Raw genomic sequence first — 24,464 nt, 5'->3', positions numbered from 1 at the left:
CATAAATTTCCCCGAGCGCTTGCTGGAGGCAGGGCATGCTCACATCAGCAAAAAAACCAGGGAGTGCAACATAAAAATAACCCAACATTTGCTATCAGGAATGAGAGGTGAAAGGCATTTATGTCAGTTTAGTTAAAAAGTGCCCCACAACCAATAGTCCGACTTGATCAGGGAGGGCAGTGGAACATAACAGCTTTTGGGATGCTTAACTGCTTCACAGTGGAGATGGTGTTGACTGGCTGGGTTAAGTATAGCTCTCCACATGTCCAGCAGGTGCAAAGCTGTTGTTAGCACTAGCAGATCCTCAGCTGTATGGACAAGTGTTGTGGGTAATAAGCCACGTGGTGCAGATACATGGGGGGAATTCTTGAAAATGGAAAATTTGATGTCTGCCTGGCATGCCTCTCTGTATGCATGTAGTCTTTGATCTTTATGGGTGAAGCCTGCAAAGTCACAGGATCTGATATCCACTTCTAAAACTCTTTTTCCACAGAAAAAGCAACTATTCGGCCTGCGAAGAGCATGGACTCGTTGTGTTCCCTCCCAGTGGAAGGTGAGACATCGATACCCTGTACTGTAACGGTGAAGGATTGCAGCTCTGCGTTCTCAGCAGCATGGATCATAGAATCATACAATGCTTTGGGTTCAAAGGGGCCTTAAAGATCTAGTTCCAATTCCCCTACTATGGGTAGGGACACCTATCACTAGATCAGATTTCTCAGTGCTCCATCCAACCTGGCCTTGAACACCGCCAGGGATAGGGCATCAACAACTTTGCTGAACGGCCTGTTCCAGTGCCTCACTGCCCTCAATGGATGCAGCAGTCTGTATCTTTGTCTATCTCACCATGGTGTGTATTTTTGTATAGTGATGTGTGCCCCCATCTTTGTGTGCATGCATTTTTGACCCTTTTCTCATTTCTCATTTATCTCAGTGCATGCTCCTGAGAGTTACCACTGTGTCTAGCTGCATCTTTATTAGCAGTTGGATTGCTTTGATTTCTTTCTTGGTTATTCTGGGCACAAAATTCCCATTCATAGGTGAAAAGTGCTTGCAATAAGCCAGCAAAGCCTGGCATGTGCATAGCCCTAGACTTGGTTGCATCTGGTTAAGAAGAGTATCTAATAAAAGCCTTGGGAGATTTCCACTGGAGGGCATTCTATCCAGCCCTGCCTGCCCAGTTTGAAGGAGGCCTCAGGGCTAGAGCCTGGAAGGTCTTCAGTAGCTACTGTCCCTATCTGTCTGGGGAAATGTGAGTGTTAACCAGGGCAGGACTCTTTCCTGGAGGGATTGATGAGGGCTCCTTACAGAGGAAGTTTGTTTGCTAGTGCTTTGTTTTCCACTGACTTCCTCCTATGTTCCCATCTCTAGGGGAGGATGAAAAAGGCAGGTTCAAACGGTCAGTGACTACTGGAGGGTTTTTTGTTCCGACGAAGATACGGACAGGAGGAACAGGCAGCTCATATGACCTCAGCAAGGAGAATGAGTGGGAGCGGGAAGGATCTGCCATGGGGGCCAAAGGAAGCTCAGAGCTGAGTGGAGAGAAAGGTCCCCCTCGGACACTACAGGTGAAGTCACCCCCTGAGCAGCTGAAGGTTTTCCGGGTAGCAGAGGATGCTGAAAATGAGCAGACTTCAGCCAAAGGAGCGCTTATGTTCTACACCTCTGAAACAGCCACCAAGTCAGGCTTCCCAAGCAGCCTCTTTCCCTTGGAGGCCTCTCCTCGTCACCAGAGGAAAGCCCTGAACATCTCAGAGCCATTTGCTGTATCTGTCCCCCTGCGAGTATCTGCAGTCATCAGCACCAACAGCACGCCCTGTCGCCTGCCCACCAAAGAGAAGCTTTCCCTTTCCAGCCTAGAGGAGCTGTCTTCCCTAATGGTGGAGAGCACAAGCCCCTCTGCTATGGAAGCAGGGACACACACAAGGACAGACCTGGCAACGGAGCGGAAGGAGAAACAGCTGGAGCCCACTCTGCCAGTGGCAGCCTCCAGAGGTATATTGTGCTAAGGAGGGAGGTGTGGATACTGGAGGTGCCCCACAGCTTAGTGGCGTGGATGTTTCTCTAGCCTGCTCTTGTGATGGGAAAGAGACCAAGCTGTAGCAGGATGGGTGTTGACTTTGAAAGCAGATGAGGTTGGTGTTTGTTGCAGCAACGAGACTGGGGAAGTGCCCATGGCCTCTCAGAAACATCCTGTTGTGCCTGGAAGGAGTTCTTCGTCTTTGTTAGTTGGTATTGGCTTTTAACAGCACCACTTTGTTTCGGGACACAAGTTTTCAGTCACAAATGGTTACATCTTTCATTTGTGTTTCTGATCCAGGCTCTCACCCTGAGGAACTGGTGGCAACCAGGAAACCTGAGTCCTTAGAAACTCCACAGCCAGCAGCAGAAAATCAGAAGACATGTGGGCAAAGCAGCTGCCTAAGCAGTGCCAAGAGCCCCCAGCAATCCTTAGAGCAGAGTCCCACCTTGGAAAAAACACCAGCGTTGGAGTTTCATAAGGGGCCACTCCCAGCAGACAGACCAGAGCAAGGACAGCTCAAGATGAAGGATGTCTCTTCAGAAGGAAACTGTGCTCAACAGAAGATAGAGACAGCTAAGACAGAAGAAGGATTGTGCCTAAGAGATGTGGTAAGGAAGAAGGCATGAGAGTGAAGGTGGGGGACCATGTCATGGTAGTGACTGAGAGGTTGTTTAAAGTTTAATTGTGTGTCTACAGTTGTGAAAACTACAAGTCTATAGCCTAGGCAAAGCAGGGTCAAGAACTGACCATGAATTGATTTCACTTCTACCCACAGCACCATGTGGTGATTTACCTTTACATAACTACCTACTGTCCCCTTCTGGTTTTCTTCTCCTTTAACTATACAATGTCAGCCCTTATGATCTGTCTGCTCTGAGACTCTCCAGATGTGAGTCTGTCCGGATGTTTGAGCATTTTGACCCACGGTCTCTGAATTTCTCTTCTATTTTTTCTGTCCCATTTGTCCTGGACAGCCTGAACAGTCCTTTATTCTTCCATTCGCTGTACACAATTTTTTTTAAATTCTTACTATTTTTGCCTCCTCTGCATCTCTAGCAGAGCCTTTTCACCAAGTTTCTTACAGTGATACTCATCTCTGGACAGCTATTTAAAGATCTGTTGGCATAGCTCCTTGAATAGATTATTCATTCGAGTTTGTATGCGTTTTGGGAATGCGTATTCTCTGGCAAGGCCAAGCAAGCCTGAATGGGAAGAGATGAGAAATGGGCTGAAATATTCCAGCTACTCATTCAGCTCACTGTTTCAGTACATCTGTCCAGTCCTCATTTTGGCTGCACCTTGGATCTTCTCCTCCATAGCCCCACTTGTTTATAGATGTATTTCCTTCCTTGAACTGGTAGCAGTATGTTTGTCTGTATTTCTGTACCCATAAATGTGCTTATCTAGGACCCTGTCTATTCTGAGAGGGCTGTTTGGGGAAAATTCAGAGGTATTTACTGGTAGAGTTGTGAGCTCCCAAGTCATGGCATTTTTTTTTTGTTTTTCAGACTGAGGAGGATGCGGCAAATGCCCTTCTAGAACCTCTGTGGACAGAGATACAGCAGGAACTGAAAATTATTGAACCTGAAGAGGAGCTCTTGCTCTTGCCAGCAGCTGTCCCCAAGACAAGCCTAATTTCTGAATCTTCTTCTTCAGTAAAAACAGACCTTCTTTCCTCTGGTCCAGGGCAGAATGCAACACTAGCTGAGCAGACATCTGCAAGCAGAGCATCACAGGTGACTCAGGTGCCCTTATTTGGTGCCAGCAGCATGGAGCGACAAGACAGCCAATCTGATGCAGTTGCACAGCAGAGCTGTGGCTCAGCCCTACCTGAACTGAGTACTCTTCCAGCTGGCACAGCCACTCCAAAGAACCACCACCCAGCGGTGGACAACAAGAGTGAATGTCTCGCTCCTAGCCTGGACCAGAAGATTCATAGTCAATCAGAATTTAATAAGATTGCCCTAAGTGATGGATTTTCTTGTTCCAAAGAAGCATGTCTAGAGTCAGGGAGAGAAAAAGATAGCACTTGCCAGCAGCAGAGGGAAAAGGATGGTCTTACTGGAGTCCAGATCCGGAGTGAGAAGCAAGAGATAATGACTACTGATGAAAGGGACACATTCTCCTCCAAGGCACTGAGTGGAGCTGGAATCCCGGAGGTGAAGGAGGGCAATGCTGTTAGCAGAACCCAGGATGCTGGTGACCAGGATGATGAGGACACCTGGACAGATAATGTGCAGAGCTTAGAACTTGTGGAGCCATGGGAGGATCACCAGTGGGTTACAAGCCCTCTCCATTCCCCCACCTCTAAGGACATTCAGGAGAAGATGATACAGGAGTTTCATCCACAGAGCCAGAGAGCTTCAGGCCTTTCTCTTAGACCACGATTCAGTCGCAGCCTCTCCCTGGACAGTAAAGACACAGTGATGAGTTTATGGACTATCCCATTCTCTTTCATCGATGCCACTGACCAGCAGCAACCACACAGTGACATTCTGTCAGTGACTTGTGAGCTGTCCAGAACAAAACCCACCTCTCCCTCTAGTTTGGGCAAAGCTATGCAAGATGACAATGGCTCAAGTCCTCCGGAAGAATCTTCAAAACCTGAGGAGCTGAAGTACGCCCTCAGCAGAGAGGAAGCACCAACTGAGAAAGCAGGACTCTCCAGAATACCTCTTTCAGAGCCAGAGGAAAAGAAAGGGGATGTGAGCAAAGAAAACCCTTGGACCTCAAAGCCTGAGCTCTTTTTGCCATACCAAAATAGCCGAGACAGTTCTTCACAGACAAAGAACACAAAAGAGGAGTTATCCATCTCTCAGGACACTGCCCTGGGAGGAGGAACTGTCACCAAAGCATTGTGCTCTGCCCCTGAGTCACAGCTGAGTAATAAAAGTGAAGAAACACCTCGTAAAGTAAAGACTAGGCCTTCATCCCTCAACCTGGATTCGCTCCTCCCAGCCCCAGATTTCTTCACATTCGAGAGCCTGTCCGTGCCATCTGCCCCTGGGAACCTCCTGTGTGGGCAGAAGGAAGTAAAAACCAGTGATTCTGTCCCATCCCTGCCGACACACTGCCCTGCTGCCAGTAAAAGTGTTCCTTGGGGGTCTTGTTTCAATGCCCCTGTGGATCTAGACTTGGATTACCTGGCAGTGGCCCATGCCAGCACTGGCCGTCGTAACTCTGCCCCTGTCAGTGTGTCGGCGGTCAGGACCTCCTTCATGATTAAGATGTGCCAGGCTAGAGCGGTGCCTGTGATACCTCCCAAGATTCAGTACACCCAGATCCCCCAGCCCTTGCAGGCTCAGAATGCTGCTCCACCTGCTGAGAAGAAGGAGGCAGAAGCCAAACAGACCATCAGGCAAACACCACGGGTGGCATGGAGTCACCTGGAGGCCCCCAAGAGCCCACTGACAGAAAAGAAAGCCAAAGCAGAGAAAGAAAACAGTGACCCAGCTCAGAAGGACTCAGCCTGTCCTTGGCATGGCAGCCTTGGCCCTCCACTGGAGCCGCCTCAGTCCAGTCATTACCCGGCTCTGGATGCCCCCGTTCTGCGTCGCAAGCGCACCTCTGGAGGGGAGACAGCTGGAGATAACCCGCAGTCTTCAAAGATAGAGAGGCCATCAGGGTTCTCCAAGCCTTCCTACAGATCTAGGCCCGGGAGGCCCCAAAGTCTGATTCTCTTCAGTCCCCCTTTCCCCATTATGGACCACCCTACCACTTCAGCAGACTCCAGGGTATTATTATCACCCATAAGGAGCCCCACTCAGACCTCCTCTTTGAGCCCCATTTGTGGCGATCTGTCTGAGGCTTCGCGGACGACGCCCGAGGGGGTGACACTGCGGAACAAGATGACCATCCCCAAGAATGGCCAGAGACTGGAGACCTCTACCAGCTGCTTTTACCAGCCCCAGAGGCGCTCTGTGATTCTGGATGGACGAAGTGGGAGGCAGATTGAATAGCAGCTGCTTCTCCTGTTCCTTTTCTGTGACGGTTGGGATGGGAGCGTCCAAGACCAACTCTTTTGCCATTTTGCTGTTGTTATTTTGTGCAAGATGGACCTGAATCCTCTATGGTTTCCTGCAAAGCTTTTTGCTATGGAAGGTCACAGTCTCTTTGTCTTGCTTTTCTCACCTCTGCCTAGTCCCTCACTGCCTGCTTTATTTTTTCTTTTTCTCTAAGCCAGTCCCAGGGAACTTGCATTTTCTCATGCTTATTGTCTAACAATCCCTGTGAAAGTCTCATCCTCCCTATGGAAGAAAAGGAAAAATAAATCTCGGTATAAGTAGAAAACAGGGCTTGGAGGAAACCCTGTTACAAAACACTGCAGCCCAGGGTGCAGGGGCACAGCATCTTCTGAGGAGGTAGATCCAGATGTTTAGGAACTCCTCCCATTGTTTTCCAGGCACCAGTGAAAGACTGTTTGGTTTAAACAGTGTAAATAAACAGTGCATGAGGCTGGGGATAGCTGAAGAGGAAGGTGAAGCTGGTATGAGCAGGTCACAGTCATACAGGGTGTGAGACACTCAAGGATGTTTCAATGACAAACATAAAACCTGAACACACTGCCCCCAGCTCTATCCTTGCATCAAAGATGTGCTCTTTCCAGCGTATGCAAGGGCTGGAATGAAAGCAGCTGTACAGGAAACGCCTAGTTGTTCTTTTAATCTCTCAAGTCTTGCTCATGAGTTTTGTGTGCTCAGCCACACCTTCCTCAGGCAGACAAGATCCATGTGGCTGAGGAATGAGTGTGCAGCTGATTGCCCAGCATACAGACTTCCCAGGCAGGTATCAATGAAAGCCAAGACATGGTCATAACAAAGTCCAGTATCAACTATTTTCATCCTTGCTTAAAGGCAGGTGACACCTCTGCAGCTATCTCCAGCTGAGCTCCACACTGACAATAGCAGAGAAAAGTGGATCTCCTGTTCTGCACATCCTTGGGCTATTGCCCTCTTGCACCCTGACTGACATATCTTTGACCCTTGGTCTTTCATTGCCACTGTGTGGCATGTCCCCAGGTGCTGCTTATTCCTTTCAGCTTCTGCTCCTTGTGATTTTACACTGTTTCTTTGAGAGCATGGCTGGTTGTCACCTCCCTGGACCTCAGTGCTTTCAGATTGATTAAAAGTATGGTAAAGAGGATGATTTGTGAGACTGCAGAACAGATCATGAACAAGTCCTGAGAGGGAGATTTGAAGTGAATTAAACTCTCTCCTGAAGGGAACATTAATGTTACAGGAAAATACATGTTCAGATATGCAACAGCTGCTGCGGGAATAGAATTAAAGCTTCCTTTATAAAGCCTCTAACTCTACATTCACCACAGGCTCATCTATTGATTGCTTTGTGACCGTGGGTGATTGCAAAGTCAGGCACAGCCTGGGCTGTCTCTGCAATTTAAGTGTCACTAGTGACTACAGAGGAGACAGGAACACAGGTGTTGCTGCCAGCACTGAGATTGTCCCTGTAATGGCACTTGGAGGGGCCATCATTCCTGGAGATGTCTGAGTCTGTAGGCCCTCTGTTGGGTATCGTGGGCTATAGTTTAAGCAGTAACTGAGCATCTGTTAGGAAGTGCTATAGCCACCACAATGAGTATCAGCCAAAATTTCCCAAAGGATGTATGTTTAGGGCTTTTCTTCTGAAGTACTGGCAATTTAAAATGATTAGTAAACTCAGCCCATGAGCTCCTACTTTGACTGTGTCACTTTATCAGTGCCATTGTGGCTGGAGGGCCCTGAGGCTGTATGGTGTTTTCTCTGCACTCCTTGATTGCTAAAGGGAAGAGGTACCAGAGTATTTTTGAGAAGTTCTGGGTCCACAAATGCAAGTAATATATCTTCAGCAGAATTTTCTCCTGCCATATCCAAAGGGAGTGTGAAAAATCAAGAGGGCTTTTCCCTGCCACCAGCTGCAGTCTTTGATCCTCCCCACTGTACTCATTTGTGCATAGTGCCATATAGGAGGGAACAGGGCAGAGAACTAAATCCATCAGTTTTGTTAAGGGAGAATAGTAAAACCAGATGAGAGCCTGGAGTTCTTGTTTGGGTCCATTTTCTCTCACAGAAGTCAGCCTATGCTTTACCTGGGCAATCTGTGGAGAGCAGGCCCAGAACATGCAGCTTCATGACAATTGTTTTATTCTACTCCCAGACCATAAGATGCAGCCTCCTATTAAAACTAGGGGGTTGCCAGTCCTCCATGCTCCTGATAGTTAGCACAGCTCTGTGTTGCATTCACATGGCACCCAAATGACTTTTTCATTGCCTCGTGAGAAAGCTTTTAATCACCATGGCTGGGTTAATGGCAAATGACTTGGAAAGGTGCGATACAAGGTATTGTAAGATGTTAGAGGAAGGCAAAGTTGTGGAAATGATGCCCAGGGGTTTTTTTTGCATCAACAAAATAGTTACTTTGGACAAGGATTTATTCTCTGAGTTCCTAGAAGTTTTGACAGCCAAGGCACCTGGAAGAGAGCTAAATAATCTCACAAAATAATGTATCAAAAGAAAAAGAAAATGTGATGGAACCTTGGCATGTTAAAAACACTTTTCCTTCCCCTCCTTATTCTCATATAAGTTTATGTATGAACAAGAAATGAGGTCTGGCAATTTGTATATAATAGACTGTCTCATCTCTTAACAGCATTCCAGTAAGTAATAGTGCTTCTGGCATAAGTGGTGAAACTCCTGCAAGAGAAAATTATTAGAAATCTTTACTTAATATTAAAGATCAGCCTCAACTAAAATCTGTATCCAGACTATACTTTGTAAGGATGTTTAAGAACTTGAACTCAGATCCGGGTCCTGGATTTTAATTAAGCAGAGATGCTGTAATGATATGTCTATTTTGTAGCTTGATCCCATTTCTTATCTACAATTTCATCTCCAGCCTGCAGCTGATGTTCCAAGAGCACTTAGAAAAAGCCTCAGGTCCTGCAGAGCTGAAAGTACATGCTTAGTTGCAAGGTGCACTGTTGCACAGGTGTTGTGATTCCCAACTCCAGACCCAGCCTTCTGCAGATCCTGTAATGCTTGATGATGGATCCATGTTGATATTGGCACTTGCAGTCAGCTTGAAGGACCAGAGCTTGATAGTTGGCCAGAACCAGAAGACAGAGGCCATCTCCCATTGAATGGTGCTGACTGTGTGGCAGGAGCTTCCTGAGATCCAACTTCATTAAGCTTCAGAATCAGTCCTGATCTCTCTAAGAAAGGATTTGTGGGGTTTTCTCCTTGTTTTGAGATTTGTGTTTGGTTGTTTGTTTGGGGGTTTGTTTGTTTTTTTAATTGTTTATCTGTGAAGCATTATGAAGAGGGATAGATCAGATTTATGGGAGATGAGCCTGGCCCAGAATTTGAAGTTTTGTGTACCAGAGAGCTACACTGGTTGTTCTTGGTATTGAAAAGACTAAATAGACTGGCTCATCATCTGCAGCTCCACAAAGATCATTTCAGGGACCCAGCAGTACATTTCAATTCTCCTGAGACTGTGAACTGTGTAAAGGCTATTTCCAAGTTTGCAGATGGCCCCAGTATCAGACATGACAGATCACCAGCATATGTTGCTTGTGGGCTTTTACCAGTGGAAGTGAGTAAATTGCACTTATTCTTCCCATGAAGTCAGGGGGTTTGTGCAGCTTCTGTTAAATGTAGCTCAGAGTGAAACAGCTAAGCTGGCAAAAATGAGAGTCCCCTGATGGAAAGGAGGGACACGGTTAATGTTAGCTCGTGTTGGAGCTGCCTTATTTGCAGGAGAGTAAACAGAGATGAGGACCGTGTTTTGCCTTATAAATCCTAGTCCTGTGGGCTTCTCATGGCATCACTGCAGAAAGACTGAAGTACTTATTTTTTCACCTTTGGAGATTCAAAGGAACTTAGATCTGCATTAGAGAGCATCCATAAAACCTGCAAGATTTTCCCTCATCCAGAGTCCAAATGGTGCAACCAAAATCTTTTTTCTTTATTGATTCTGAAACGTCTGTCGTGGTGAACAATTTTAAAATTTTTATATATATATATATATAAGATCATTCTATATAAATATATTAAAATGGAAATGTAATTAAAATGAAGGAATTGCCTAAATAGTATTTTACACATCTGTGAAACTTGGGCTGGTGCATGGAACTGTTTTCTGGTGCAACTTTTGCAGCACTGAGAGTGTGAGATCAAATGTGGGCTTTTTGCCCACGAAGAAGCTAATTAGTTCCGGCTAATCTATGGTGGGCAGGAGGCCTGAATACGCCTTTCTGAGCACGGTCTTGTCCCGGGAGAGGAGGGATAAGATCAGGGGAGACCAGAGTGCAAGGACTGATTTAGCTTTCCATCATAATCTTCTCCCAAGCCCTTGAAAATGCAAACAATCTACTGAAGCATATATTATCTTTCAAGCATGCCCAGGTTTTGCAGTTGTCCCTTTTGCTTGTCTCCATCTGTAGAAAAAATGAATAAAAATCTCGGGACGGGGTGGGGGTAGGGGGGCGGTGAGAAGCTGTAGCTGATCCCTATTTGCTTTAGCCTTTCCTTGCTCCCAGTTGATGTAAAAGCTTGGTGATAACTAGTTCTGCTCCAAACAAGGAATGGAAAGCTTGCCACTGAGTTCAACTGGAGATGGAGTAGGACTGTAACAGCCCCAGAAAGGAGGGATGGCTGGAGGCAAGAACTTTCTGAGGGCTCTGTGCAGCAGTCCAGATCTTAGATCTTGTGCTTGCAGGCACTGGTCTCTTTTGAAATATTATTTGCTGCCAGGTCAAAGGAAGGGCTGGAAGTCAGACACTGTGAAAAGGACTGTCCCAATCCCACTAGCCCTGGTTTGTGATTATTTTTCCTGCTAGCTCTGATGAATTGCATTTTTGTTAAGCTTTTTTTCTCTGTGTGGACTTGCCTGCCCCTGTGCCTGATTGTTTAAAGGGAAAAAAAAAGGAAAGAAAAACAAAAGCCACAAAAGAAAGATGTTTTGCCAGGTCTCAGCCATGAGATTAAACTAGAGTTTTCATAAAAAACAGACCTGTGCCCTAGTGATGTTTTGGAACATTTTCTTTTTCCTGGATTTGGTTTATGAATGCAGTGAATGTTTTTGTTTTCCTCTGGACATGGAGTTTGAGCCCATCTTTTGTTGTGTGAGTGGCCAGGGCACTGAATTGTGTTTGTGTGGTTTTGGATGGTGGGGATTAAAGGTTAGGGCCCGACCACACACTTTTCTGATTGGAGGTTATGAAGACTGCAGCTGCTTTGCAGCTCTGAAGATGAAGTGAGGGCTTGTAGACTTCTGCAGAATTACTGTTACCTGACATACTTTAAAATTTTCAAGGGTAAAACTATAATTTTTTCTTAGCATTTCTAGTTCTACCATGCTGAAGTTTCCGTGATGTACAACTGTGTCCTCCCATTTAGCACATGTCCTGCAGAATTCTGCCTTGCCTGTCATAATGCAGAGCAATGCAGAGTGGAGTAGAGTGGAGTACGGAAAAACTTTGGGATCCCAGTGTTTGTATAGTAGAAGCCAAGCTGGAACAGAAGTTACTATGAAGCCTCTGGTACATCATATATGCACTTATGTTGCTTTGTAAAGGACAAGCAAGAACTTAAGCAAATTATGAATTTAATTCCCTAGCTTTTATTAATCCAATCTCTGAGATGTAGCATGGAAGTGAATATTATTAGTATGTGCCTCTTCTGTCCTGAAAACAAAACAAAAAACCAAAATAAGGAGGTGGGGGGGGGTGTTCTTGTGGTTGTAGCCTTAGTGGATGTATTTGCAGTGCAGCCTGCTCACTGATCTCCCTAAAAAACAGATGAATCATTAGGTTAAATGAAATACTTTTTTTTTTTTTTTCCTACTCAGCAGCTGAACTCAGGGCTTGTCTCCCTTTCCTACCTCCTTCATGACTTCAGTTTCCCTTTAGGGAAATGCCTGGGTTGTGCTTCCTGCTTACCATGGCAACTGGCACACAAAGTGAGAGAGAAAATCATGTTTGTTGAACTCTGAAATTGTTGTTAGTCAGAGCCAATTGCTAGTGCTGTACAAGAAACAGCATTTTTCTATTCTTTGTGTCACAGAGTCTAGCAATGACATGAGGCAAGAGGAGAATCCCAAACTGTCGCACAGCATTCCCATGGTTTGAAAATTAAGTAAAAGGCACACTGGAGGCCTGCTCATGCTCCAATCAGCACTGCTCCCTAAATCAGGGTGCTTAAACACATGCAAGTGTTTGAACACAATTTTACCCAGTTTCTTTTGCCTGTCTGACTCAGGACAATTGCCTATGTAGGTTTTATTGGAAGCCACAGCTACAACATCTTAGATACTTTCAGCTAAGCCAAAATCAGGATTAAGCAAGTTCCCAAACTGGCTGTTAATCAGGAAGCAACCTAACCCAGCGCCAAAGAGCATTTGATACTGGTGTCTCACGCATCCTCATTGCACCCTAGAGTACAGAAGCTATGGGCAACAGGACATCTAGCTGCTATCCCACTGGATGGGGCTAAAGGTCACCTGGCAGCAAAGGAAAGGCAGACAGTGCAGGGAAGGAAATTTAGCCCAGTGAAGGAGACTGGCACAAGGCATCAACAGCAGCAAAAAGAACAGGATCATAAAGGTCAAGACAGAGAAAGACAGTGAGATTTCCATCTGAGATTTCCATTCATTAACTTTACATCTGAGCAGGATAAACTTTTCAAAGAACATGCCTCACCACATGAGTTTAGGGTTTCAGTGTTAAGGACTAAAAATGATTGGGACCTGGAAAGCTCAGACCTACCCAAGTCACGGTTGCCTCAAAAGTTAGATACAGGTTGAGTGTCAAAACTTGAATATTTGCTTCACTCTATAATTAAACAGGGTAGGTATTTTCTCATATGTTATTAGCAAACTGCAGTGTGAGATGAACACTTTGCAAACCTAGAAAACTCATTGGAATCATGTTGTCCATCTTAAAATGGGACCTGTTTTCTTCCATAGCACATCTGCTGCAGGGATACATATTTCTATAATTTAAATCCTTTATCTGAAAAGACCAGGAAATATTTGAATTCAGTGAGAGGAAATGATTTCAAAGACAACTTGGTAGCTGCTTAAAAAAGAACCACAGAGCACACAAACATGCGAACAACCAGTGCTGGAGAAAGGAGAATAATGCACGATAATTATTAAACAGAGAAAGTTTCTAGGTAAGTAAAACCCAAAAAGGAAAAAACACCATCACCCAGACAGAAAGTAGAGTTGAACCAGCATGAAAAATACCAGGTAACATTTTCTTTCTCTCCTTTGTAAAAATCAGGAAGACTAAATCAGAAGAAATAGGCGCTTTCAAACTGCTTTACTTGTGGGGGGGGAATTTTGTTTGTTATTGTTGTGCTTTTTTGTTTGCTTGTTTTTTGTTTTGTTGTTTTTGTTTTGCATTGTGAGACAATTTACTTTAAAGGCTAAGGGTCAGATAGTGGAGGTTGAAGAGAGGTGTAAAAGGACTAGTTTTCTTATTTGCAGAGATTTTTTTGAAGTAACTTGGCTTTACAGGCTCCAGACTCTGTGCCAGCCACAGTACTGAGCTAAAGGTGAGTGTTGCTTCAGGAAAAATAGAGAAGTCCTGCATTCTCTCACAGTTAGCAACAGCCCTGGGTAGCCAGAGCAGCTCACTGCTCATCACTTAGCTCTCTTGCAGGGTTTATCTCAACTAGTGAATGTGCAAGAACTGCAGATTACATTGCCTATAATGGAATTTAACCTCTCGTGCAAGTTAACACATTCAGAAACACCCTCAGCTTTTTTTTCAGTTGAGGATTAACCCTCAGCAGTCATCTGCAGCTCCTCTGCAGCAGGGTCTCCTAAAGATAGATGCCCGACATTACAGGGAGAGTTCTTGCAGGAGGTTCCCAGCATACCACATGTTGCAGGGCCTTTCCCCAGTTGTCAAGGAGGGCAGGGCTGCCAAGGGTTGGGAGAAGGAGGCTTCATTTATAGCTAGTTTTAGGTCATTCCTGGTCCCAGTAAACATTTGCTTGGCACAAGTCCCTGTTGCAAGGAATGTGAAAAACTAAGACGCCAGGGCAGTGAGCAGGATGGGGAATAAATCATCAGAGTCAGAGGGTACAAAGCACTACCAGCAGCCTGGTTCCTGGTTTTCACAATGAGGTGGGCAGCCGGATGCAAGCATGGCACATAATGGTCACTGTACATCATCCATGAACCAGCAAGGTAAATTAAAATAGGGCCTGAGAGAGTCTGTGCAAAGAGATCTCATGCAGAAGACATTAAAGGAAAGGTGGAAAGCGTAGGAAAGCCTGTTGGAAAAATGGGCTCAAGACACAAAATACACAAAGGCAGCTCCCCCATTGCTTCATTGCCTGAAGGAACAGAGGCCTTCAGTACCCTCAGCCACAAACATTTGGCGGTGTGAAAAACACCAGGTTACATTTCTGACTGCATGGGAAAGCAGCAGATGAGGATGTGGGATTCTTGTTGGCTTGGAGACCACACTACTCCATCATGTCTGAACAGAGGACGCTTCTCAGCGAGGCTGATTTCTCAGAGCTGGGAATATTACAACAAATTAATAATCCAAAAATACGTTTGGTCACTCTATGGGAGAATTGAAATGCATTTTTATTTCCAAGAGACATCTGCGAATAATCACTCCTACAGAGAACAAATACACAGAGAAAATCTGCAAACAAACCATACTGCTTCCACCTGGAGATTTTTCTTCATTATATCTTATCAGGATGTCTTAGTTCAGTAGTTTTCATGCACATGTGCATATTGCCTGCTCTGAAGACCACATACATCCATATCTTTGGGAAGCAATCCAAACAGCTGAGAATGACCAAGATTTCTTTACAAGTCTCAGGTGACACATAAACCTGTTTGCCACCATTCCTGTCATGGACTCCATCCCTTCCTCACCCTCTCCCTGGCATCCCAAGGAACTTGCAGGAACTGGAATCAACCTTTGGAAGCTGAAAAACAAGAAAAAGCTGTACAGGATTTTTCATTACCCTGCTCAACATCATTCTGCCATCAGTCCAGTCTTCTCCTTCCTTCTTAGTTCAGGCCGGATAAAGCTGGAATTTTCTGGTTGCACTGAGGCATGTTTGGCACCTTTGCATAGATCCACCACTGCCTGGATCACTTATTCACTGCTTTTATTTTTTGAGAACATGAATCACGAAGTGCAGTGGGAGGGAAAGGCTTAGGAAGCAGAAAGCAAATGTGAAGAACCCAAACTTAATTGACTTGAGCTACCATTTATGTAATAGGTCAATGATATCATTTGCAACTGGTTGGAGCAGTTAAGACTGCAATAGTCTATTTAAAGTAATTTCAGTTTCTTTTCTCCTGCAAAATTTTGCAGCATTTCCCCCTATACTGAGTACAGTGGTATAATCACACCACATTTAAATGTAGTAGAAAGCAAGAGACATCTGTGTCTTGAACCAAAGATCACAGGAGGAAAATAATATTTGAACTTACCTGCTTCTGCAGACCTAAAAGTTTTTTCCAGGCTGTATCTACAGAGACATCCGTATGCAGAAGGCACTGCTAGCCTCTAGAAAGTCCCATAGCCAGTTGTTTCACTCATTTGCAAAGCTACTTGAGTTTCAGAAATACCTCTAGCAAGAGGCCCTTACGCAGGAGTGCATCTGTCCACGATGGCTGCCGTGACTGAGGAGTTACTGGAGTGTTTTGGCCAAGCAAAGGCAGAGGCCGTGTGCCTGCATTGTCCCTACTCCCCCATTTCTCTTCTCTCTGCTGGTTGCAGTTGGCAGGCATTTGCAGTTCATGGCAAGTAGAAGAGAACTCAGTCTTTGCTATTGCTCCTTAACTTGGGCAGATGCTGATTCTCTTTGGATTTCTTTACATTGAAGTGTTACTGTTACAAAAAAACCCAACCCTACCACCAAACTACCCCCTCCTCCCCTTCAAAAACAAACTCTAACTGCTGACATCACATGGTTTACATGGTCTGTTCATGACTCATGTCTCACAGAAAAAGTGAAGACTAATTTCCTTACGGAATTTCTGAGAGTCCAGGGTCTCCAAGACAGTCACTACCCCACTGAACCAAGGGAGTGGCAGAACCATGAGGACTTCCAGTTCTGAAGGCACACTCATATAGAAAACTTCTATGTTGCAGTTACCCATCTCTTCCTCAAGCTGTTTGTCCTTATATTTGCCTTTTTCTCTTCCTGAGCACTCTAGCAAAGGACTATTCAGAGTTTCTGTAGCACCATGCATCAGGATGGCATTGCGGGACATTAAAGCCTGCCTTTGTCCCCACCCCAGACATCCCAGATATATCCCTTTATTATTTCCCCTTCCCAAACACACAATCTTGAACAAGAGAAAAAACTCACTTCCACTTCTTTTTAATTAGTATTTTGGTGAGTATACAAAAACAAAGAATCAAGGCAGATGGCAAGTGTCAGGACCTGAACCAGTATAACTTCTGAAGGATTCATCTTAAAATGCTCTATAGGCACATATTTCTCATGATATATTTAACTACTGAAGTGTTCACTAGGAAAGACAGCAGGTAAGTCTGGGCCAAAGTAAGCAGCCTCTGTTGAACTGACTGAGAACTGTAAGTGCTGATGCAAGGACTGGATTTGGTTCAGTTAGCTCCTTGTTTGCATTTTCCAGTGCCATTATTTGCCTTTTGTCCTACCTGATCCAGGAATGTGGAAGGGGAATTACACAGAATATGTAACCATATACATACAGGTAGCTGAAGTAATAAGCACAATAAACTAGGGGCATGGGACAGCCACTTTTGCAAAGCCAACAACAGCACAGGACTTTGTATTCTGCATGAATTGTAGCCTGTAGGTGTGTGAAATCTTGTATGAAGTACGGAACAGCTTTTTGATGGAGTTGCTTTTTAGCAAGTGGAGATTTTCCTGGACTGGCACTTCTGAAGGTAGGAGTACATGCAGTGGTTTCATCAGCAACAGGAGGTAGGCTCGCTTATAGGCAGCATATTGCTGAGGAGTGAGCTAGCCTCTTATTGGGCTTGACTAGCAACACTTTTTCTCTGTGACGTTTTTACTGCTGACACACTTAAACTCTCAGAAAATCTGCCTTATTCTAAGGTAAGGGGTGACAGAGATCAGGAAAAGAAGTTGAACAATATATATTAGAGAGGTCTGCAGTCTTCTCCCTTGCAGCATCCATCTTTATTGGTCACGGGAGGTTACAGTTTTGGTCACATAGCCCTTGCAGGAGCTTTTAGCATTACAATTTAAATTCAACCTAACTTTTTAGAGCCGTGTTTTTGCAGCAAGTATATGTGGACATTTTCTTCAGTGATATCATCAGAGAAAATATCAGATCACTTCTTATCTTATGCTCCAAGGATTTCCTGCACCGTGAAAGGATTGTGCCTCAGCCAGGAGACATGAAGGCTGCAGAACAAGGGGCAAGGAGGGACAAGAAGATTCTTTCCTGCAGTCAGTTCTGTGTGTCAGGTTTTGGAGGGGCAAAAATATATATATGGGAGAGGTAGTGGGAAAACTTCAGATCCTCCATGGCACGAGGAGAATGGAGCAGGAGACAAATGCAGTTTCACATGGCATTCCAGGACAGCGCTGAGTACACCGGGCCTTCAGTATTCAATTCCACTCCAGTAGAACATGGTACCAAGGAGGACGCAGAACTGAAAAGACAAGACTACTAAGTTTCTTTGCTCCCCATTTCCTTCTCTCCAGCTCTCCCCATTCCCATTTAGTCCTATTGCTAGGAGGGACAACAGAAATTCTTGAAAAGCAAAGCTTGTTCAGGCAGAGGAAGCTTAAATTTCTTTATCTGCACAGAAACTATAGTGAAGAAAGAAGATATGTGTACCTGTAACTATTTGACTCTATAATTTGTCTTACTGGGGATTATCTCTCATGAAGCTGCTGAACCCTGAGTACTTAAAACACTTATACAAAATCTTCAAACTACAAACTGAATTATCTATCATGATTGCTTCTTAGATGATCCAATACCCTTCACAAACAAGTATCTGCAAGTTGTGTTTGCCGAGTTGTATTGTTGAGATGGCAGCAGGACACATCAGACTAGAAGGCCATCTAGTTCCTCACCTCTGGAAGCCAGAATGGAGGGGAACTTGTAAATGTAGCAGTTAGTGGAACAGGCTACAGGCAGATTGGTGATGAATGAACATGATAATCTATGGACATTTTAAATGCATCAGTCCTGTCATCCACCTCCACCCAGCTGGGTGTGGAATACCAAGAAAAGAGAAGAGGAAATAAAGGCAAATATTAAGTACTTACAGTCCAGCAGAGGATGGCAAAACCAAACCAGGCAACACCCCAGGCATGTGTGTTCACTGGCCCAGAAATAGCATCATAACAACCCTGTAAGACAACCAGGGATGACTCAATACCAGTTTTGAGCTTTTACTGCAAGGCAACAAGCTTATCCACTTCTGAGAGAGACTGAAGTGACATCTTCCTCTCCTGCAATTTGGGGACCTCATAGGGTCTGAAAAAACCAAGCCAGAGCTACACAGCTTATTGACAACTTGCGAATAACCTACCTGTTTCTAGCTCCAAATGCAAAAATCTATCTCAGACACTTCAAGGACAACTTCCTGTGCTATCCACTTGCCAAGTTCAGTTAGATAACCAAACACAGTTGACACAGAATTTACCTCCAGAGTTAAGAAGCTTTGGGCAAAATCGGATGCTTGAATGCCTTCTAGAAATGCATGCTAGTGCAAAAGCTGATGCTCATGACCCAGCAACCTATTTAAATAGATTAGTTGCTGGTCTACTGTAAAGTTCTACCTTGAAGAGGAGAACTGCTGATTTGCTCGCTCATATTATATGCACTCATCTTTGGGCTAAGTTCGATTTAGCTGCTGTCCATCTACATGTTGTGGATGTCACTTCTTACTGGTGGCATTGGGAGAGTTTTCTTAATAGTTCTCTATCCATCAAGAAAGTCTTCATCCTAAAAAAACACCCTGTCCTGTGTTCAGCATCATGGTCAGGCACTTTTTCTCCTCCAAAAAACTTTTGAAACCCAGAGTTTACAGTAGCGGAGAAAGGCTATTCATGGTTTCTTTCCCTTCCAGAAAGACACTGTTGACTGACATACATTAACTGAAAAAAGCAGGGGTGATCTTACATTGCTGTTGTAATAGCCAGGGACTCCAAGTTTGCAGCCATCAAGGTTGACGGGAAGCCCTTGGGTATTCATGGCACAGCATTGTCGTGGCCAAGGGAAGTCGGCATCGTCGTGTGTGGCGCGGAAGGCAGACAGGTACTCCTGCCAGTCAGAGGGGCCCAGCACCCCACAGCAATGGTTCTGCAGGGGGAGAGAAGAGAATAGTCTTTATGGGCCCAGGCCACAGCCCTGTGCATGTCTGGATGCTGCACTTGGCTGGTTAGGCATTAACTACAGATTTATGGGAGAGATTTTTGAAGTGCCTGCCTTTGACAGACTGTCATCTGATAAACAAGCAAAAGGGGGAGTGTGTCAGAACTTTCTTTAAGGTTCAAGGCAGATGCCATCCTCTTTATTACTGAGTGGCCCCAAGAAGGACTTGAAATTCCAGACCTGCAGAGCATTTAGTAATTACTGACTTTACAGTGTTATCATTACCTGAAGCATGAGTTTATCCCATGTCTTCGTGAACCCTTCAGTCATCCATTTGTCATTGTCATTAGCTGGGTTTGCCTTTTGATACCTCTCCAGCATTTGCTTCAGGAAGAGATTTGGAGTGAGCTACAGAAAAAAACAACAAAGTTGGTTGATGGAAAAACAATGTAAATAAGCGGCCATGTAAAGAAAATATAGGGTTATTTGGGGAGGGTTTGTTTGCTTATTTCAGTGTCTTGCTGGAAAACAGGAATGCTGCCTCTTCCCTGGTTTTACACAAAAGAGAATAAAGAGCAGGATTTGAGGACCAGGAGCAAGAAAGATACAGATCTTAAACAGGCACTACCAGATGTCAGACCACAGGATATGTGCAGAAGCTATGGGTTGCATTTGATATGTTGCTTGGAACTAAAGTACCACAGATCATTTTGCTCCCCACCAACGTCTTCAATAACCCATGTAATCTTTCCCTCACTACTAACACTGCCTGGGGCAATACTGAAGATTTGTCTTTGCTGTGTATGATAGATTAATCAGCCCATAGCTGAAAGACTAAACACTGTATTGATGATTCAGCTAGCCCACGCTATTTCTTCCTTAACTGCAAGGCTGTAAACATTTTTAAATGTTAAAAATAACAAAACTATGTTAGAAAAAACAAAGTTATTCCTTGATTAGAATAATGATGTTGGAGTCTTTCCCTGTAGGGCTGTCTTCTGCTTAGCAGTAGTCCTATGAGTTTACACCATACTATCACATAGGTCATTTACTATACTGAACAGGACAAGTGTGTGCCCTAGAACTGCATTTCCCAGTGCAGTTAAAAGAATACATCAGAAAAGAAATACTCACGAAGTCTCGGTGAGTTGCTGCTGTGATACAAGAAGCCATTTCAAATGCAAAAGTGATCAGCATCAGAATGATGTACTGTGGGAGACAGAGAGCAGAGTTAGTTCTTAGAGAATCAGTTATGTATTTTTTTCAAGATTAAACCTGAAACCCTACTCAAGGCAAAGGCGTCCAGTCTATCATAACCTCTTCAGTCCTCTCTGGACCCCTGAATGTTCATGTAGCCCTTCCCTGTGCTTGTTTCAATTTGCAATCTGCTTTCTTGAAGGTAAATGACTGGAATTGCTCCCCATCTCACAGATAAGATTTCATCAGAACCTCAGGGCATTAAGACTACCCTGCCTTTATGGAAAATACTCTGCCTGATATGTCCTAGAATAACATTTGCCCTTTTTTTTGTTGCATCTCATTTTCAACCTGTGTTTGTGTCATGTCTTCTCCTTCCACTTGACAACTACAGGCTTTGCAGCAAGAAGCTGTTCACTCCTAGCAGGAGAACTTGTACTTTGGGGAAACAGAAGGTGCAATTTAGGGTGTCATTCAGATCCTCTTGATTTTTCATCATCAGGTTTCCTTAACACTCCTACATTGTGAGCAAAGATCCTTCACGAAAACAGATTCCAAGGGTTGTTTCTCATAGTCTATTTCATATTCTATTTCACTCCTTCTTTTCCCTTTTCAGCACAATCCCTTTAACATTTTCCATATTCCCTTTGGAGTTCTCTTGTGTCTATTTCTCCTCTCACATTTTATAATGTTCATCTCTGATTCAAGTTTCCTTTTTTCCCCTAGCTTCTGTCCCTTGTGCCCTCTCATATCTCCTAAATCAGAGCCTTGGGATTTAGCCAAGACACCAAAATTCAGAGTTAAGGGAATTCTATTTCCTCAGCTGTTTGCTGGCAAATTCCCTGGCACAAGAATTCAGATCTCTGAGTACCTCTTGTCTAAAACAGTCAGACTGCCACCCCACAATAATCCAAGGGAGAGCTGATTGCAGAGTTTTCAGCTCCACCTTTCGTTCATACAAGCATCAATTAAGTTTTGCCACTAATGTTTTGCCTGACCAAAGGACTAAGTAAGACACTGTACAAAGATTTGTTCACATCTTAACATTGTCCTCGGCTTATCCAAATCTCTGTCCCCACCCCTGTAATTTCTGCCTGCCTGCTGATGTCTAATATTCTCAACTGCATCCATATTTGGTATACTGACACTTACTAATGCCTTGTACAGAAGTCATTACTTATCAGCTCCTTAACTGAATGGTGTATGACAGCTGAAAAGCAATAAGGGGTGGGGAGAAACAAGGATCTAAACCACATCCCAGATAGATGTGATTGCACAAATGCTTCTGCATTGCTTAAGGGCAAGGTCATGGTCAAGCCAGTCAGCTTAAACCTCCACTGTGGTCACCTCCATCCATTCCCTCAGCCTGGTTCAGGAGCTTCTCATGCATGCATCTTCGCAGGAGTCACCTTCTGGGACACCACAGGCTGTGACCAAGAAGAACCTTTGGCTCCTCATCACTATAAAAGCTGTCTTTGCTCATTGGTTGATTACTGAGGTGATCAGGGAAACTAAGGCAGCATTTGTTCAGTTTGGTAACAATAGGCAGGCAAACTTTGGTATACTTACCACCAGCAGCAAGGTCCTGTCGGACTTAATGATTCCAATGATACCAAGGATAGATAGAGCAAACAGTGCAAAGCCAACAAAGATGCCAATCCAGGCAGCAGCATAGATGTCATTATTTTCTGTGGCTTCCAGCAGAGGGTAGAGACCATGTGGATCAGACACAAAGTAGATACATTCTGCTGTCAGGGCAATGCCACACATCTGAGAAGCACAAGTTTGGGAAATCCATTAGATCAAGCTTCCCCAAAGAAATAGCAGAGACAGAAGCAGGCGTAGACTGCTTTCCCTTCATTTGATTTCCTGAAAAATGGGAGCTACTCAACTCCTCCTCTGCCCAGCTCTACAATTTCTTGTATTGTGACTTTGGAGAAGAACTGCAGGCAAATCTCACCCAGCCCAAACCTGAGAGGTCTGGCCTAGGACTTGAGGATGTTGTTATGAAAGAATGAACAGAACCATTCCATCATTATATGGAGGGAGGTGGCTGGAGAGATGTTAGTCAGCTCCTGATGACAGTTCTAGGACTCTTCCCCTAGAACTTACCTTGGTCTTCTGGATCAGCCCCTGCTGTCCCTTCCCACCAAACTGATCATCTAGGACAGCTCTCCTTTTCCTCTTCTCTCACACTTTACTAGACTATTTATGTGTGGACTTCACACATGAAGAGGGATTTCATGTCTTAGAACTGCTGTTCTTAAGAAGTGTCATATTGGAAGGAAGCCTCCACCCATACTTGTTCCACTTCACTTACCCCAATGACCACATTCCCAAAGACTAATAGACCCTGCAAGATGTGTATGCAGTCCTCACTTTTTGCCATCTTTAATTCTTCATGCAACCTAGGGAGAACCAAATACAGTCCTCAATTAGATCACCAGTACAATACAGTTCACATAGAAATAGAAATTATCCTTGAGGAGAGGGATAGATAGAACTTGCCTGTCTGTACACCTCCCACCCCTTGCTTAATAGTAGTTTCAGAAGAGAAACTTCCCCAGGTATCAATCTGGTAACTCAAACTGTCCCCGATACTTGAGCTACAGAAGACTGGGACCACTTTGTGGTCAGCTAGTGTCTTCATCTCTTTTTTGGGTAGGGTTTTCATCATCACAACAGCACCTATGCCAATCTCAGCTCATGGTGTTGCATTTCCACCTAGCCAGAAACACCAGCTACATCTGGATGGACAGTGGACAAGTTCAGCACCCTCACCTCGCTCCTCTTCCAAAGGGAGGGAGGGAGGGAGGAAGGGAGTAGCTCAGGCTGCAGCTGGCTCATGGGAGTCAGGCCAAGTAGCATTCCCACCAAATTCCTGAGAGTGCTATATCCTGCAGTCTGGAGTCAGGTGCCCCGTGTCAAATTCATCCCCTTCCAGAAAGAGGAGCATAAAGGCACTAGTCAGTGGTGTGAGACCTCTTGGAGAAAGAAGCTCGAATGCCAGCTCCTACAAAGTCCTTCTTTCAAAGGGATGGAGCACATGTGTGCATGGAGAGGGGGAGGGAAAACACCCAAACCCAGAGACAGCTGCATTTGCCAGGTGGTTAAGAAAATATAAACCCAGAAACAAAGGCTGAAGTGGGCCCTACTTAAGCAGACAACAGGAAAACCAGCTTTAACGCCCTTCTTCTGCCAGAGTACCTGCACTAGTGTGTCTCTTGCTGGGATCACTGACTCTATGATTCTTCAGACAAGCTGTGGGAATATATATTAGTAGACACAGATGTCAATGAAGGGGACTTTCCTGAGGAACAGAGAATTGGGAGACCTCTCTAAAAATGCCACCTCTTGCCACCTAAGCAGTTGCCCTATTTGGGGTATACAAGACTATCAACAGTGACAGATGGAAAAGGTCACTATCAACAGTGACAGATAGGTATTTCCTACTACTCTTTCTGCAGTGGTTTGAGGGTTAGGCATAAACAAATCTCCAGTGCTCTCACCATTTTATCAGCAGAGCACATAAGTATTTTCTATTTTCCTGTAATAGCATGTTTAGGCATGACCATTATTTCTAGGGTGAGAAGCCATTTTTAGTCCCAAACAGGTGTTTGGAGGCCAGAGAAATATATATGAAACTATATGGCTCTGTATTTGAAAATGGCAGGCTCATGAGGTCAACCTGAAGCTCTGTTGCTGCCAAACTTCCTGACCAGTGAGTATGTCCAGGGGGTCACATAAAATTGTTTTGCAGGTCAAATCTGGGTCTGGGCAATGTTTAGCTACTTGTTCTGCAATATAATGCTGCAGATTCTGCCAAACCTGAGACAGACCCTGCCTTCTACTCATCAGAAATCTGGAGAGATTGCTGCCCAGCTCATGGACCTATGTGCTGCAAACTCCAGAGATT

General features: G+C 44.6%; 2 protein-coding genes across 2 annotated transcripts in view; one reads left to right on the top strand and one right to left on the bottom strand.

Annotated features, from left to right (window-relative positions):
• ARHGAP31 (Rho GTPase activating protein 31) overlaps positions 1–8,771 on the top strand; it is a 58,992-nt gene extending 50,221 nt beyond the window's left edge. Inside the window, exons 9-12 of the mRNA XM_050333151.1 lie at positions 494–553; positions 1,372–1,995; positions 2,321–2,631; positions 3,532–8,771. Coding sequence (XP_050189108.1) covers positions 494–553; positions 1,372–1,995; positions 2,321–2,631; positions 3,532–5,982 — 3,446 coding nt within the window. The 3' untranslated portion in view covers positions 5,983–8,771. The remainder of the gene's footprint in view (positions 1–493; positions 554–1,371; positions 1,996–2,320; positions 2,632–3,531) is intronic.
• Positions 8,772–17,441: 8,670 nt separating this feature from the next.
• Positions 17,442–22,944, bottom strand: UPK1B (uroplakin 1B). The gene is made up of 7 exons (XM_050332921.1): positions 22,869–22,944; positions 22,118–22,318; positions 20,486–20,560; positions 19,637–19,759; positions 19,160–19,339; positions 18,301–18,384; positions 17,442–17,675 (listed from the first exon to the last, which is right to left on the bottom strand). The coding sequence occupies exons 1-7, from the start codon at positions 22,935–22,937 to the stop codon at positions 17,625–17,627; spliced, it is 783 nt and encodes a 260-aa protein (XP_050188878.1). The 5' UTR covers positions 22,938–22,944; the 3' UTR covers positions 17,442–17,624.
• Positions 22,945–24,464: the final 1,520 nt, after the last annotated feature.

The sequence above is a fragment of the Myiozetetes cayanensis genome, unplaced genomic scaffold, assembly GCF_022539395.1.
Source record: "Myiozetetes cayanensis isolate MyiCay16 unplaced genomic scaffold, myiCay2020 scf5-8, whole genome shotgun sequence".
Taxonomy (NCBI): Eukaryota; Metazoa; Chordata; class Aves; order Passeriformes; family Tyrannidae; genus Myiozetetes; species Myiozetetes cayanensis.
The sequence above is the reverse complement of the archived record's forward strand: the minus strand, read 5'-3'. Positions and strand labels throughout refer to the sequence as shown.

Coding starts and splice junctions, on each gene's coding strand:
- UPK1B (XM_050332921.1), bottom strand. CDS start 22,937: ATGGCAAAAAGTGAGGACTGCATACACATCTTGCAGGGTCTATTAGTC. Junction 19,760..20,485: donor CAGCAACTCACCGAGACTTC/GTGAGTATTTCT, acceptor TTTTTTCTGTAG/CTCACTCCAAATCTCTTCCT. Junction 18,385..19,159: donor CTGGCTATTACAACAGCAAT/GTAAGATCACCC, acceptor GTTGTCTTACAG/GGTTGTTATGATGCTATTTC.